Consider the following 18,204-nt stretch of genomic DNA (forward strand, 5'->3'; position numbering starts at 1 on the left):
CTTATATAAATCTAAGAAGAGGATGAAGCCATCTTCAGATATCAGGTCAAAGTAGTCAAGAATATCTAATACTAGTCTAATATTATTAGACATGTGCCTATTCCTCATAAAGCCTGACTGTGTCTCATCTATAATTGTGTCAAGAGTTACTTTAATTCTCCTGGCAAATATTAACGCCATCATTTTATAACCACAAATGGGTCTCCAGTTATCAATAAAAAGCACGTCTTTTCTAGGTTTGGGAATCAATGTGACCAGACCTTGAGTGAGGCTAGGAGAAAGGGCATCATTCTCTATACTCTCCATAAAAACCTGTAGTAAAAAAGGGGCTAACTGATCTGAGAACTTTATAAAATTCTGCAGTCAAACCGTCAGTGCCGGGAGATTTATTGTTTTTGAGTAGAGCAATCGAACCAGTAACCTCTGCCATTGTAAGAGGGGTGTCACAATAATCTTGATCTGCCATATCAATTATTATTATTTACTGAGTTTAGAAATTGAGTAGTAACTTATTCATTATATTTTGAGCTGTATAAATTGCTATAACATTTTGAACAAAAATCTGAAATTAATTTAATCAGTAATGACCCCATTAATATTTAAATTATGGATGGAATTGATTTTGGATAGGTATTTTTCAAGACGGAAAAAGTAGGCAGAATTTTGCTCCCCTCCTCCAGCCATCTCTTCCTTGTTGTAAAAAAGAGTTATTAAATTAATAATTTCAGTCTTAACCTTTTCATGCTTTAACAGGGAATTGTTTAATTTCCAGTAGCAAGATCTACAGATTGTATTAGATGCACTAAATTGGATGCTTATATGGATTGCTCTATGGTCAGTGAGGGGCGTGGCAAGGATATTTACTGTAATTTTCTCTTTATCAATGTTATTGGATAACAGCCAAAAATCAATGCAAGACTGGTTGGATCCTGACCTGTTGCTCCAAGTGAAGGATCTTTCATCAGGAAATTTTTCTCTCCATACATCCACAATGTTAAATTTTCCCATAAGTGTTTTAAGGTTTGTGCTGAGGGAGCAGGGCCACCCAGGAGGCCACCTGTTAATAACATTATCTAGAACAATATTAAAGTCTCCACCAATTAAAAGAAGAGAGTTTGGGTATTTGGTCAGCCAAAATATAATTCTTTCCTCTATTGAATCAAGTAACTTATCATTCTCAAGTTATTATAACCGTAAAGATTAATAATTATGATATAAATATTATTAACTCTAATTATAAGACATATGTAGTAGGAAGGAAGCCCCGCCTACTGCAGAGTTTCACTATTTTACTAGTTTGTTTGTATATTAAATATTCTACTAATATTATACAGTGTAGTAGTTATAGTCTTTATAGTATTTGCTAAATTTATAAAAAAGAAATAGTTTGTCCTATTTATCTGTGACAGCTGTCAGTCAAATAGAAAAGCTGTAATCTAATCTAAGAGGACTAATACAAACTGTTAAACCTCCTAATTGTTGACAGTAGCAGCAGTTTGTGTATTTAGAGCTTCCTGAATGACTTTATCATCTTAGAATTTATCAAGGATTCAGGCGATATGAATATAAACATGTTGGTGTTTGCAGAGTTCAGTCCAACAGACAGAGAGCAGAGTCTCCAGTGTCCAGCTGTCTGTCTATGAAGAGTGACTGGTCCAAACATGAACCTCCAGACTTCAGTAAAGAACCTGGACCCTCAGACGCACAGTAAGAGACGGTTTTTACTGTAAACTGACCTGATGAAGATGATGAATTGAGGATGAAGATTAAATGTTCTGTTAAAAGATTTATATTAATGCAGAACTATTAGTGCAGATACTGTTTCAGACTAAGATGGATCTTAATCTGGATTTTATAGCCACAAACTGCTGATTGTACTTCAGTAGCAAAACACCTGAGACATCAATTTCAGAATTTACTCAAGAAAATATTCCTAAATATTCCTAAATATTAATATATTTTCTCCCTCATGTGAAATAGCTGCAGGAAGTGTTGAGTTTGTATTAATAACAAATTACAGGCAGATCACTAAATGTGAAAATAAAAGGGAATAAAAAGAAGTAATGAGACTTTTACCGTTCTCTTTGATCATCTGAGCTTCCACACAGTCAGTGGTCAAATGTTGTCTGATTTCTCCTTCCACAGTTTCATTATGAGACAAATATATTTTTATTTTCTGTTCGTTGTGTTTTGTGCCGTTGCTTCAGCAAAGAATCTTTTAGAATATTATAGAATATTATAATTTTTATAATATTATTATATTATAATAATATTAAAATATTATAATAATATTAAAATATTATAATAATTATTATAATGATATTATAATAATTATTATATTTTATAATATTATAATTATTATAATAATATGAATATTATTATCTTCTATAATATTATGAAAGATTACGGCCAAGTGTTTAAAAAAGACATAAAGGAAAACGTACCTTTTTTCTCTCCTCTCCAAAACTTAGCCAACTTGGTTTTTGTGTGTTTTGGGTATTTGCAGCTTTTCTCTCTTAGAGTTGTTTTGTGGGTTTGTAAGTTTGTGCTTCTGCTTCGTTTCTGTGATTGCAGCATTTTTTTGTTGCTGCGTTTTTCTGTTGCATTTGTTTTATGTGTTTGTGTTTTTGGTTTTGCGCCATTCCCGTGTTTGCAGCGTTTTGCCGTTTGCGGCGCGTTTGCCCTTGTCGGCCACCGTACACAGACACTCTCTGACACTGTGGATATTTTATAAGCACAGACCAGGAAAACCAATAGTGAACAGCAGTGAACACATCAACTGGGACCAATATGTTTGTTTCAATCATGTTAGGCTTCCTAATTAACAATGAGACTCCTCCACAGTCAACTCGCCTGCTGATCTAAAAAAAAGAACAGTGGATGAAAAAGTCACAAGTGCGAGTTGTATTTTTTGGCCGACTTCATGAAATTTACTGCTGGAGAAAGTAAACAGAGACACAAAGAGGGAGAGAGAAACAGAAAAGGTTGGGGCGGGGTGTGTGGAGGGTGGTAAAAATGGAGTTGCTTTTTTAGCCTTACATACTTACCTACTATAACTCTCATGCAACCTGCTGCAAACATATGATTGAATTTCCAATAGAATAGAACATAATTATACATGAGTTTTGTTTGTGTTGATATCTGCATTATATATCCGCCATCGGCAGACCTGATCTCTAAATATTGCCATCAGCCAGCGAAAAGTCCATATTGGTTGACTAATTAGCTCATCAGTCTCAGCATATTAAACAGCTTTTTTCTTCTCTTTCAGCAGATGATGGACTGCAGAAGGTTTTAGATGAACATAAGATCAGTCTGAGGAGGAGATGTGAATGTGTGACTGAAGGAACTGATGAAACAGGAAGTGGAACCCTCCTCAACAGTGTCTACACTGAGCTCTACATCACAGAGGGACAGAGTGAAGAGGTTAATACCCAACATGAGGTGAGACAGCTTGAGACAGCTTCCAAGATGGAGACCCTCCATGATACTCCAATCAGGTGCCACAACATCTTTAAAGCCTTACCTGACCAACAGAGACACATCAGAGTGGTTCTGACGAACGGCGTCGCTGGCGTTGGAAAAACCTTCTCAGTGCAGAAGTTCACTCTGGACTGGGCAGAAGGCTCGGAGAACCAAGATGTCAGTCTGGTGGTTCTGCTTTCGTTCAGGGAGCTGAACCTGATCAAAGATGAGCAGTACAGTCTTCTCAGGCTGCTCCATGTTTTCCATCCAACATTACAGAAGGTCACAGCAGAGCAGCTCGCTGTCTGTAAACTTTTGTTCATCTTTGACGGCCTGGATGAAAGCAGACTTTCACTGGATTTCCACAACAATGAGGTTGTGTCTGACGTCACACAGAAGTCTTCAGTCAATGGGCTGTTGACAAACCTCATCAAGGGGAATCTGCTTCCCTCGGCTCTCGTCTGGGTAACTTCCAGACCTGCAGCAGCCAATCAGATCTCTCCTGAATGTGTTGACAGGGTAACAGAAGTACGAGGCTTTACTGACGCCCAGAAGGAGGAGTACTTCAGGAGGAGAGTCAGTGATGAAGATCTGTCAAACAGGATCATCTCACACATCAAGACCTCCAGGAGCCTCCACATCATGTGTCTAATCCCAGTCTTCTGCTGGATCAGTGCTACAGTTCTGGACCACATGTTGACTACAGACCAGAGAGAAGAGCTGCCCAAGACCCTGACTGACATGTACTCACACTTCCTGCTGGTTCAGTCAAAGAGGAAGAAGCAGAAGTATGATAAGGGACATGAGATGAGTCCACAGGAGCTGATGAAGGCTGACAGGGAAGTCCTGAAGCTGGGGAGGCTGGCATTTGAACAGCTGGAGAAAGGAAACATCATGTTCTACCAAGAAGACCTGGAGCAGTGTGGTCTTGATGTCACAGAGGCCTCGGTGTACTCAGGAGTTTGTACAGAGATCTTTAAAAGAGAGAGTGTGATCTTCCAGAAAACAGTCTACTGCTTTGTTCATCTGAGCATTCAGGAGTTTCTGGCTGCAGTCTACATGTTCCACTGTCACACCAACAGGAACACAGAGGTACTGGAGGACTTCCTGGGAAAAGGTTGGCGAGACAGGGACTCAGTCCCGAAGGCTGTTAAGAACATCTTTAAGTACTTTGGAAACATCCCATCTCTGGATGTCTTCCTGAGCAGAGCCACAGAGAAATCCCTCAAAACTGAAAATGGCCATCTGGACCTGTTTGTTCGCTTCCTTCATGGCCTCTCTCTGGAGTCCAACCAGAGACTCTTAGGAGGCCTGCTGGGTCGGACAAAGAACCATACAAAAGTAATCCAGAGAGCCATCAACAACCTGAAGGAGATGAACAGTGCTGATATCTCTCCTGACAGAAGCATCAACATCTTCCACTGTCTGATGGAGATGAAGGACCACTCAGTCCATCAGGAGATCCAAGAGTTCCTGAAGTCAGAGAACCGATTAGAGAAGGAACTCTCTGTGATCCACTGCTCAGCTCTGGCCTACATGCTGCAGATGTCAGAGGAGGTTCTGGATGAGTTGGTCCTGAAGAAGTACAACACATCAGAGGAGGGACGACAGAGACTGATTCCAGCTGTGAGGAACTGCAGAAAGGCTCAGTAAGTCCACGTTATTAACTTTATAAATTAGTTTAGATTAATTGTTTAGTTTTTCTAATATTAACAATATAACACTTTTAAAATAGTGTTCCATTTCTTTATTGCAAACATTAAATATTATTTGTCTTCTGTCACAGATGTTAATTAATGAATCCAGTTATTGTATTTTTTTCTAATAATTACATTTTTGAGTTTTCACTGTTCTTCTCTATTCTGTATGTTCCTTTGGGTGGTGGAGGCTACATGCAATCTGGTAAAACCCATAAAGGACTTTAGAGGTTGAGGTTTTATTACAGTATAATTTGAACATATAGCAGAATTTAACAGTTATGTAAACAGTAAATAATTAAAGTTATTATTTATTTTTATTTTTCCCAAAAGAGATTTCTGTGCTAGAGAATTACTTTGATACAAGTCAGTAAGTCAAAAAATACAAATAAAATTAAAGCTGCAAGCTGCAAACCACTATATCTTAATATTGTCACATAGATGTGTTCAGGGTGGGACTCTTATCAGATAAGTGAAGTTTGGAGCCCAATGGACAATGTACACTCAAGTTATCGCCGAAAATGACTACAAAATTCAAAATGGCCAACTTCCTGTTGGGTTTGGGTTATGGGTCCAAGAGGCTTTTTTGCTTGTCCCATCATGATACACATGCATACCAATTTTCTTACAAATCAGTCATACGTGTCTTGGGGGCTGATTCTTGGGGGCGTGGCTTAGCCATTTTGCGACGCCCATCCAAGACAATACAAAAAGTGTTACAATGGTAACAGAAAAACGGATTTTCGCCGCGTCACCATGTCAACATGGTTCCACGTAAGTTCTTAATATTCATAAAATGTCATCGTCATCGTCCCAAGGAACTTCTGACACAATTTCAGCTAGATAAGATCAATCTGCTGGAAGATATACATAAAGTAAAAAAATTACATTTCCTTTCACCACTAGGTGGCGCTCTCAATATTAGTGAATATTATCACATAGATGTGTTCAGGGCGGGACTCTTATCAGGCAAGTGAAGTTTGGAGACGATTGGACAATGTACACTCAAGTTAAAGCAACTTTGTGTGTTCTGGCGGTACGTCAAAATTTGACGCCACGCCACGGACACGCCCCGTAACAAAAACTCAACACAATCATGAAATATCATCAACAACATGTTTTGCATTTCCCGACTAAATTTCATCTACATCTGATCATCCTGCTAGGAGGAGAACATGGAAGTATAAAACATAACATTTCCTTTCACCACTAGGTGGCGCAATCACTATAACTGAATATTATCACATAGACGTGTTCAGGGCGGGACTCTTATCAAACATGTGACGTTTCGTTGAGATCAGATAATGTACGCAGAAGTTATGACATCCCTCTTTCATGGCGAGTCGTTGAAATTCCACGCCACACCACAGGCACGCCGTTCGATGGAATGTCGTAAATAGCACAGCTTTTAATCAAGAATGTGTTTAGTTGGCTGTGTACACATCTGAAGACGATCCGATCAATAGGAGGAGTTCGTTCAAATACAACATGTGCAACTCGCCAGAAATGGCCGCTAAATCCAAAATGGCCGACTTCCACTGATTTGTTTTGTTGGTCTAGATAAGATCTACGTGTGTGCCAATTTTTATGCATATCGGTGAAAGGGGCCCCGGATGGTACGGTTTATGGGCCCCTGAGGGGCCATTTTGCCATGCTCATAGTGGACCCCTAGAAAATACGAAAATTTTGGCCACGACTGACAAGTGCACCGCGTTTCAAGAGTCTTTGAGCATGTTGCAGCCTCCAAATATGTGTTCGTTTAGGAGGAAAAATAAGAATTCCTTCAATTACAATAGGGCCTTCGCACAGTCAGTGCTCGGGCCCTCATTATTGAAATAATAAAACTTAATTTGCATCATAAATAGTTTTTTAATCCAGTAGCTTCTTTATCCTGAGGGAAGAAGTTGCTCTGTAGTCTGTTGGTACGGCAGAAGAAGCTTCTGAACGTATTCCTCGACAGCAGCAACCGGGGTGGTTTTAACCCCCTGCTGTCCTTTAATCCTCCTGTCCTGGGTCGTGCACATCCCATGATGTCAGTTTGTGATGTTTCCAGTCAGGATACTTTCTGTCACTCCTCTGTAGAAGTTAACAAGAACTTGGCACAAGCCGATGATGGTGGTAGCTACATTTTATATTTATAACATAACACCTAAATATGCAGGAATCTTTCCTGAAAACCTATATTTTATGTTCCATAGAGAGTTTCTGTGTGTAAATCTTTCAAATAAAAAAAATCACTTAAATGTGTCATTTGTTAATCTTTTGCATACAACTGTAAAAATACATTAAGTAAACACAGTATCCTCTCTCATATCATATTGTGTAACATGTGTCCTTACAGACTTTCTAAGTGTGGACTCTTAGAGACTCACTGTGAAGTTGTGGTCTCAGCTCTGAAGTCCAACCCCTCCCATCTGAGAGAACTGGACCTGAGTGACAACAACCTGCAGGATTCAGGAGTGAAGCTTCTGTCTGCTGGACTGGAGAGTCCAAACTGTAGACTGGAGACTCTGAGGTCAGTTCACCGACTGTAGATTATATGTTTTTTATTGTGTATATTCATTTCAAATCTTTGGTTCATAAACTTCCAGGTTTTGTCAGACACAAATCTCAAATCTTTTCATCTTCCACAGACTCATGTTGTGGTCCATCAGTCAGTAAAGATGTCGTCAGTATAGGGCCGCCCTGACCAAAGATTTTCCTAGTCCACTAGGAGTTGTTAGATAAAGCCAATAGTCGGCTAGTTATCGCACATTTCTGATATCAATTAAATTATTTAAATGTATAATTGTACAGCAGCCTGAAAAGACTCCAGAACAAAGATTGGTGTTATTGTTTTTCCGTCACTGTCCCACTAATGAACAGTGGGTGGACTTCTAGAGGGCAGAACTATGTCAGTACTAATGAGGCTGTAGAGTGTGTGAGGGATCTGAATGCAGTTTTTGAAGACCTGTTAATAGTAGATTGAAACAGGCTGCAGAGAGTTTGAGCTTCTGTGTAAACAGAAACAGAGACCGGTTGGATACAAAGCTCAGTGAAGCCTAAATTAGGAAGTGTGATGATCTTCATGATATTAGAAGCTGATTCAAATCAATAAAATGTTATTTGTATAGCGCCAATTCACAACAGAAGTTATCTCAGGACACGTTTCAAATTGAGCAGGTCTAGACCAAACTCCTTTTAACATTATTTACAGAGACCCAACTGTTCCCAGCTGATGTGGGTGCTACAGAGACAACCCAAACAGCTGCTGTGGTGTGCATTAAACCAGAGATCCTAACACAGGCCAAAACGTCACAACATGGTTCCCACAGTTCTCTAGGGGCCACCTTTGGTACAATCTGCCTGAATCTGCATTTTTGTTGTTTAGTTGAATATTTTGAATAAAATGTGTGTGTGTGTGTGTGTGTCAGCCTCAGACCAGCAGAGACAGGCCCGGACCACTGCCACAGGGTTCTCAATGGTACGAAGGTACTGAGTTCTCCCAGGACTCGATGCTAGCTGAAGCACTTGTTGCTGTTGAACCACTCCCATCAAGGCGATGCATCTTGCCTTGACTTGTGTCAGACATTTCATTTGATTTTCTTTCAATTGACTTTAAATAATGATTAATTGTCTTAAGCCACCGATCCATGATCTTTACAGTTAGATAGTCAATGAGCTGATCATTTCTGATGTAAATCGTAAAATGTATGTAATGTTTGAATGTAATTACTAACTGGCTTAATTTTGAAAACAATACATACATTGGACATTGGATTTGTAGTCGCTCGCAGACAGTTTGAGAAACACTTTTAATTTAAAACATGATATTTTCCCATCAAGTTTCGGATCACTAGGGGTTGCTGGCAGACCACTCTTTGAGAATGACTGGTTGAGAGGATACTGCCTTCCTTGCCATAGACTGAGCTACTTCTTTCCCTCCAAACATCTTTAATGCACTGGAGGGAAGCGACCAAATCATATAGTTCATAATTCATGTCTCTGTCAGTCCCCCTGTGCCAGTTTGTACTGTTAAGATTGTTGGAAGTACAAGTGGCAGGAACCAAATGCATGATAGAGAACAGGATCTTGATACAGAAATACACAGAAAGAAGGTTTGGTACATAGAAGCCCAGGAAACACTAGCAAACAAATCCAAAGGAAAAGGCTGAGGCAGAATCTGAAAACCAGTCAGTAATCTGAACACCATGGAAAACACAGACCCTGAGAAGCAAAGGACGATCTGGCACAGGGAGAACGAAACACATGGAACACAATCAGGGCGGGGCAAACAAACAAAAAAAAAAAAAGACAGGCAGGAAGTAAAGCAACACAACACACAAGAGGAGGAAAGTTACAAAATAAAACGTAACAGGAGAAAAACTGACTACAAAATAAAACATTGATTCTCAATACCAAATCAATACCACAGTAAAATTGCCCTCGATACCCATTTAATATCTGCTGATACTGAGTCCTGATCCAATACTTTTCCTCAATAATACAGGTGAACAGCTGCACTGCATTAAGGAACAATATGCCAGCAACCAAGCTGTTCCTTAATGTTTATACTTAATATATTAATATTATTATGCATATTGTATATATATTTTATACTGAATACCTACTAAACAAGGTCGGCTATAAAACAACCAACAAACTGTAATCTCTTTGAGCTTTCAGAGTTTACCTGAGTTACCTGAATGAACTGGATTCTGCTGACTGTGACATTTTCTTTGTCTCTTATTTTACTCAGATTACTTGCAGTGACATGGTGACACACACACGCACACGCACGCACGCACACGCACACACACACACACACACACACACACACACACACACACACACACACACAGAGGAGAGAGTTGGTGACGTTTTGTGAGAAAATCACCTGAACAGCTGACAAGTGACCGTCTTCAACATGTTCTTCTTTCTTTCTTTATATTCCCCATCATGTTTTAAAATCAATAGATAAATAATCTGTATTTCAACTATCAGACAGTAACAACTATATTCAGTATTTTCTTTTTCCAGCATTTTGCTTATACTGAATGAATAGTTTAAACTGAAGCTGATTTGATTTTATGACTCCACTATTCCTAAAAGAAATATTGTAGATGTCTTTTATTCACATTTCCCCAAAATTCATCCTGACATCTTTGTAAACTTTGGGATCTTGAGTGGAAGCTTCAATCAGTTTCTGTGGGTTTTTCTTTGTGTTTGGCTGCACAACATGAGTTTGTATAGATGGAGCCACTGGTGGAGCTGGCAGAGGTTAAGAGCTGAAGTCACTATGTCTTTATTGAAGCAGCAGCACGTTGTCATTAATATTAATGAGAGCTCTTTTTCACTCTTTGTATTTTACAGTTTGCAACCTGCATCCTGTTGGGTTCAGGTGTTTGGAGTTTCCATTTTCTAAACTTGTACATTGTAAACCTTCTTCAGCTCTGAACAGATTATTAAACACTGAATGATTTCAAGCAGGAACATTGTCTTCTAAACTCACATCTTTTATTCTTTATTCAGATTGAGGAACTGCAGTTTGTCAGAGATCAGCTGTTCTTCTCTGGTCTCAGCTCTGAAGTCCAACCCCTCCCATCTGAGAGAGCTGGACCTGAGTGACGACGAGTTGAAGGATTCAGGAGTGAAGCTGCTGTGTGGTTTTCTGGAGAGTCCACACTGTAGACTGGAGACTCTGAGGTCAGACACCATTTTTACCTCTAACATGAGGGATATGCTTTTGTGCTGTTTGTGTGTTTGTCTGTCAGCAGGATTATAATTATTATCATTATAACTACTGGTCTGATTGTTATGAAACTTGTTGGGAGGGTGTAGTATTGGTTAAGGAAGAACAGATTTAACTTTTCGAGCAGATCCAAATCACAGAGCTGATAAAGAAATTATTATGAATTGAATTGATCTGAATTGATGGTACATGTGCATCAGCACACCTCAAACATCACTGTATGCAGCAGAATCATGCAGATCAATGAAAACATATTGTACGTGTGATGGAGAAACTGTGAAGAAGATGAACCAGTCATACTTGATGAAGAGTTCAGGAGACCTTGATGACTGACACACAGAATTTATTGAGGCTCTGCCAAAGAGAACAAGATCAAACTTCAGCAATGGTGAAACTTTACATGTCATACGGGCTGTAGGAGCATATTTCTGTTTGTGGACATTTAATATTTTCAAGCAAACACCAGAGTCTGTTAATGTCAGTCAGCCCAAGAGTGAGTTACCCAAACGGATACCGTGGTCACTACATGGACCTCACACAGAGTCAGTATTGTTCTACCAGGCCCAAAGCTCTTCCTGGGGGGCTGGTGTGTCGCAGCACAGAACAGATCACATTGGCAGGAAGTCAGAAACAGCACAGAGAATCCAATCAATTTTCAAATTAAAATACAGGGTGCAGACTCAAAATCAGAATTCACATTAACATTGTGGCAGCAGACCAGAAATCAGAGGTCAGAGGAGATATGGTCCATTAAATGTCTCCTTTTCTTAGTAAATGATAATAACAATAAGTAAACATAATGAATAAAATAAATAATCACATTTCCAACTATCAGACAATAACAAATATATTCAGTATTTGTTTTTCAGACATTTCTGTGAAACAACTGTTTAATTGCAAACTTACATCTTTTATTCATTATTCAGATTGAGTTGGTGCAAGTTGTCAGAGATCAGCTGTTCTTCTCTGGTCTCAGCTCTGGAGTCCAACCCCTCCCATCTGAGAGAGCTGGACCTGAGTTACAACTACCTGCAGGATTCAGGAGTGAAGCTGCTGTGTGGTTTTCTGGAGAGTCCACACTGTAGACTGGAGACTCTGAGGTCAGTTCACTGACTCTCTGTTACCTAATTCATTAATACTCTACAAGTTTCCACCCTGACCATATTATCAGTAACATCCCATATGGTCAGTTTGTGAGAATATGTAGTGAAGAACAGGATTATCCAATGAAGCTAAAGAAATGTCTGAACGCTTTAGACAAAGGGGATACAGCCAGACATCATTGATCAAACCAACAGAAGAGACAACAGGAAACTTTGGGATCTTGAGTGGAACCTTCAATAGGTTCTGTGGGTTTTTTTTGTGTTTGGCTGCACAACATGAGTTTGTATAGATGGAGCCACTGGTGGAGCTGGCAGAGCTTAAGAGCTGAAGTCACTATGTCTTTATTGAAGCAGCAGCACGTTGTCATTAATATTAATGAGAGCTCTTTTTCACTCTTTGTATTTTACAGTTTGCAACCTGCATCCTGTTGGGTTCAGGTGTTTGGAGTTTCCATTTTCTAAACTTGCACGTTCTAAACCTTCTTCAGCTCTGAACAGATTATTAAACACTGAATGATTTCAAGCAGGAACATTGTCTTCTAAACTCACATCTTTTATTCTTTATTCAGATTGAGTTTCTGCAGTTTGTCAGAGATCAGCTGTTCTTCTCTGGTCTCAGCTCTGAAGTCCAACCCCTCCCATCTGAGAGAACTGGACCTGAGTAACAACAACAACCTGCAGGATTCAGGAGTGAAGCTGCTGTGTGGTTTTCTGGAGAGTCCACACTGTAGACTGGAGACTCTGAGGTCAGACACCATGTTTTATTTCTGTGCTGAGATGAATGTGATGTGTAAGTTGTGCTGACAGTAAAGTGCAGACATAAGGCTGATATTATACTGATCCACACTGAGTATCTTATTCCTAAAGTCTGTTTTCTTCTTCGGTGGTTTAGTCCATTGACTGTGGCAGAGCAATGTTGATCTCCACATTTAAAACCTTCATATAACAAAAAGAATCTACACTGAATAATTCACTCTGTATTTTATCTTATATTCCCCATCATGGGTTTTAAAATAAATGATGACAATAAATAAATAATCTCTATTTCAACTATCAGACAATAACAACTATATTCAGTGGTAAACTCCCCATGCACAGCCAACAGCAGTCAGCTGGTAGGTCACAGGACCATGTAGTAAAACATCAGAATTAACCACTGCACACTGGAGTGACTTTACTGTGATTTATTAAAGATTGAACAACATGTTTTTCTTGAAGCGTCCTCAGGTTCACTCAGTTAAATTGCATGAGTGCCAACTATGCTGCATCTGGGTAACATGACCCGTCACGTGCTGTCACAGTCTTAACTTTTGTCCTTTTCTCATTTCAAAGTGTTTTATATATTTTACAAAGGTGAGAGTATCACAAAAACATGAAATACAAAAATACATATTGCAAAAGACTAAGAAAGATAAATTTAAAACAGCACGATTAATCTAACAGAATCACAAGAATTACACCACATTGCACACAACAAGAAGAAAACTAATGTTAATGTACAGCTGAAATATCCTGGAGGTCCTACCACTGTCCCTCTACACCACTAAATAGGGAAAGCCAGGATTTAAGACACATGCGTGACGCAGGAGGTCGGAAGGGCTGAGCGCTCCTGACGGGATTTTAACCAAATGGATTAACTACGCTTAAAACCCATTAATTTCAAACTAACTTTTGAGAAATTTATAACAAATAATTCTGACACCGGCACAGATCACTCTTGAGACCTTTTTGATGAGTGACTAGATCAAACCGGCAAGTGAACTGGAGAAAATCCAGCATGGGAGAACCTGGTAAAGACAAACTGAAATCAGGAGGAGCAGCTGCGAGGCAAACCACCACAGTATGTATGAATACTAGACTTGACGAGATGGACGCAAAATTGGACAAAATACTGGAGAGTAACACTTCAACGAAACAACTGTTGGACACTATGTTACTGAGAGTAAACTCGCTAGATAAAAACGTGGAGACGCTGACCGGAAAAACTCATGACAATGAAGTAGACATAGAAGCGCAGAAAACGCGAGTCACTGAACTGGAGAAGAAATTAGACCAGGCTGTGGAGTACATCGACCAGCTCGAAAATCGAAACTGGCAAAATAATCTGAGAATCCTGAATGTACCAGAAGACGCGGAGAAAGATACTCAAATGATCCCCTTTTTGATTGACATTTTTGAGGAGAAATGGAGCCTGGATTTAAAAGAGGAGGACTTTGAAAGAGCTCACCGTGTCGGGTCAAGGAAAGAGGCGCACAAACACCCTAGAGCAATTATCTTCAAACTGTATAATTTCCAGAAGAAACATGAAATCCTGAAGGAGTCCAAGAAGAAATCAGATGGATGCGACTTCAGAGTGGTTCCGGACAAGTCAGCACAACTTCGAGGAGAGCTGTGTTTCGGCCGCTGACAGAGTGACTACACCAACAGAAGATTAAGACATTTTTCCGAGGCCTAGCTATTCTCTGTGTGGACGACGGAGAAACGGTGGTGAACTTCGGAACACTGGAAGAGGCCAAGAAGGAATTGAAACGAAAATTCTTTACTGGATATGATTAATCTCTCTTTATTATCAGGATATGTACCACAGTCCTTTAAAGTAGCTGTAATTAAACCGCTTCTTAAAAAGCCCACTCTTGACCCAGGGGTTTTAGCCAACTATAGACCAATCTCTAACCTCTCCTTCCTCTCTAAGATTCTGGAGAAAGTAGTCGCCAAAGAGTTGTGTGACTTTCTACATAACAATAGTTTATTTGATTAAAGTTAATAATGACCTTCTGATTGCTTCTGACAATGGACTTGTCTCTGTACTTGTATTATTAGATCTTAGTGCTGCATTTGACACCATTGACCATAATATTCTGTGACAGAGACTTGAGCATCAAATTGGTATTAAAGGAACCGCACTAAGCTGGTTTAAGTCATATTTATCAGATTGTTCGCAGTTTGTACATGTTAACGATGAATCTTCAATAAATACTACAGTTAGTCATGGAGTTCCACAAGGTTCTGTACTTGGACCAATACTATTTACTTTATATATGCTCCCTTTAGGCAACATTATTAGGAATCACTCCATTAACTTTCACTGTTATGCAGATGATACGTAGTTATATCTATCGATCAAGCCCGATGAAATTAATCAATTATCTAAATTACAAACATGTCTTAAGGACATAAAATCCTGGATGAGCTGCAATTTTCTGATGTTAAACTCAGAAAAAAACTACATTCTTGTTCTTGGCCCTAAAAACTTTAGAGACTCAGTGTCTAAAAATATAGTTACTCTAGATGGCATTACCTTGGCCTCTAGCACCACTGTCAGGAATCTTGGAGTTATCTTTGATCAGGATTTGTCTTTTAACTCCCACATGAAGCAGACCTCTAGGACTGCCTTCTTTCATTTACGTAATATTACAAAAATTAGACACATCCTATCACAGACAGATGCAGAAAAACTAATCCATGCATTTGTTACTTCAAGGCTGGATTACTGCAACTCTTTATTATGAGGTTGCCCCAATAAGTCCATTAAAACACTCCAATTAATTCAGAACGCTGCAGCACGAATTCTGACAGGAACTAGAAAAAGAGATCACAAGAGCTCTTTTTCACTCTTTGTATTTTACAGTTTGCAACCTGCATCCTGTTGGGTTCAGGTGTTTGGAGTTTCCATTTTCTAAACTTGTACATTGTAAACCTTCTTCAGCTCTGAACAGATTATTAAACACTGAATGATTACAAGCAGGAACATTGTCTTCTAAACTCACATTTTTTATTCTTTATTCAGATTGAGGAACTGCAGTTTGTCAGAGATCAGCTGTTCTTCTCTGGTCTCAGCTCTGAAGTCCAACCCCTCCCATCTGAGAGAGCTGGACCTGAGTGACGACGAGTTGAAGGATTCAGGAGTGAAGCTGCTGTGTGGTTTTCTGGAGAGTCCACACTGTAGACTGGAGACTCTGAGGTCAGACACCATTTTTACCTTTAACATGAGGGATATGCTTTTGTGCTGTTTGTGTGTTTGTCTGTCAGCAGGATTATAATAATTATTATTATAACTACTGGTCTGATTGTTATGAAACTTGTTGGGAGGGTGTAGTATTGGTTAAGGAAGAACAGATTTAACTTTTCGAGCAGATCCAAATCACAGAGCTGATAAAGAAATGATTATGAATTGAATTGATCTGAATTGATGGTACATGTGCATCAGCACACCTCAAACATCACTGTATGCAGCAGAATCATGCAGATCAATGAAAACATATTGTACGTGTGATGGAGAAACTGTGAAGAAGATGAACCAGTCATACTCGATGAAGAGTTCAGGAGACCTTGATGACTGACACACAGAATTTATTGAGGCTCTGCCAAGGAGAACAAGATCAAACTTGAGCAATGGTGAAACTTTACATGTCATACGGGCTGTAGGAGCATATTTCTGTTTGTGGACATTTAATATTTTCAAGCAAACACCAGAGTCTGTTAATGTCAGTCAGCCCAAGAGTGAGTTACCCAAACGGATACCGTGGTCACTACATGGGCCTCACACAGAGTCAGTATTGTTCTACCAGGGCCAAAGCTCTTCCTGGGGGGCTGGTGTGTCGCAGCACAGAACAAATCACATTGGCAGGAAGTCAGACAAAGCACAGAGAATCCGATTCATTTTCAAAATAAAATACAGCATGCAGACTCCAGATCAAAAGTCACACTAACATTGTGGCAGCAGACCAGAAATCAGAGGTCAGAGGAGATCTGGTCCATTAAATGTCTCCTTTTCTTAATAAATAATAATAACAATAAGTAAACATGATGAATAAAATAAATAATCACATTTCCAACTATCAGACAATATCAAATATATTCAGTATTTGTTTTTCAGATATTTCTGTGAAACAACGTTATCCTGACTCAACTGTTTAATTGTAAACTTACATTTTTAATTCTTTATTCAGATTGAGTTCCTGCAGTTTGTCAGAGATCAGCTGTTCTTCTCTGGTCTCAGCTCTGAAGTCCAACCCCTCCCATCTGAGAGAGCTGGACCTGAGTAAGAACTACCTGCAGGATTCAGATGTGAAGCTGCTGTGTGGTTTTCTGGAGAGTCCACACTGTAGACTGGAGACTCTGAGGTCAGACACCATTTTTACCTCAAACATGAAGGATATGCTTTCGGTGCTGTTTGTGTGTTTGTCTGTCAGCAGGATTATAATTATTATCATTATAACTACTGGTCTGATTGTTTCAGACATTTCTGTGAAACTGTTTAATTGTAAACTCACATATTTTATTCTTTATTCAGATTGAGTGCCTGCAGTTTGTCAGAGATCAGCTGTTCTTCTCTGGTCTCAGCTCTGAAGTCCAACCCCTCCCATCTGAGAGAACTGGACCTGAGTTACAACGAGCTGAAGGATTCAGGAGTGAAGCTGCTGTGTGATCTTGTGAAGAGTCCACACTGTAGACTGCAGACTCTGAGGTCAGTAGAGGGTCTGAGTCAGTCCATGCTGGTTCCAGCAGTCTTGGACTAAACACAGATCCAGTATTTGCTGCTTTCCTCAGTGAAGCTGTGAGAGGAGAATGGGGACAGGCTTCAGGATTGGACAGACAGACAGACAGACAGACAGACAGACAGACAGACAGACAGAGAACAGTCAGCCAATCAGAGAGCCAGAAGCTTGTTGTGATCAAGTGTTTGAGTTGATGTGAAGCGACTGTTGTTGTTGTGTTCATGTGTTCAGGAAATAAAGTGGATTCCAGCTGACAGCATTACAAGATGTATAGAGACAGTGGTCCTATTCATCCAGTCTGATCTCCACTGTTTGTTCTCTCATTTCTACACTAAACAACTGATCAGTTGGTCTTTGTCACAGCTCTGAGATCAGTCTGACTGAAGCCTGCAAACAACCATCATTACATTTAGTGACCATGTGGTCTTTGTACAGACCAGGACCTCTGCTGGAGTCCAGTACCCACAGCTGATGTGTTGCTGTTCAGTCTTTGTATGAACATGTAGGACCTTTAACATCAGATATATACCTGTCCATTTGTCTCTTGTTTGTCCAAATAGTTTGAATATTTACACATTTGTCCTGTAAGATTTCAGATGAAACATTCAAATGTGACTGAGACTGTGGTTTTTATCAGCTTTGAACCCTAACAGCAGTGAATGCATCATTCCAGTGGGCAGTGAATGTCTCTCTGTTTTTGCAGTAATGAT

The 18,204-nt window shown here is 39.5% G+C and overlaps 1 protein-coding gene across 9 annotated transcripts in view; it reads left to right on the forward strand.

The window, feature by feature from the left end:
• Positions 1–18,204, forward strand: part of LOC127378057 (NACHT, LRR and PYD domains-containing protein 12-like) — a 45,790-nt gene that overhangs the window by 2,143 nt on the left and 25,443 nt on the right. For 3 of the 9 annotated variants that reach the window (XM_051426561.1, XM_051426568.1, XM_051426562.1), the window contains exon 2: positions 1,588–1,707. In XM_051426561.1, coding sequence (XP_051282521.1) covers positions 1,640–1,707 — 68 coding nt within the window. In that variant the 5' untranslated portion in view covers positions 1,588–1,639. Of the gene's footprint in view, positions 1–1,587; positions 1,708–3,271; positions 4,583–18,204 lie in introns of all 9 variants that reach the window. The other 6 variants (XM_051426575.1, XM_051426576.1, XM_051426577.1 and 3 more) reach the window with 5 other exon arrangements.

This window comes from Dicentrarchus labrax, unplaced genomic scaffold (genome assembly GCF_905237075.1).
Source record: "Dicentrarchus labrax unplaced genomic scaffold, dlabrax2021, whole genome shotgun sequence".
Classification (NCBI taxonomy): Eukaryota; Metazoa; Chordata; class Actinopteri; family Moronidae; genus Dicentrarchus; species Dicentrarchus labrax.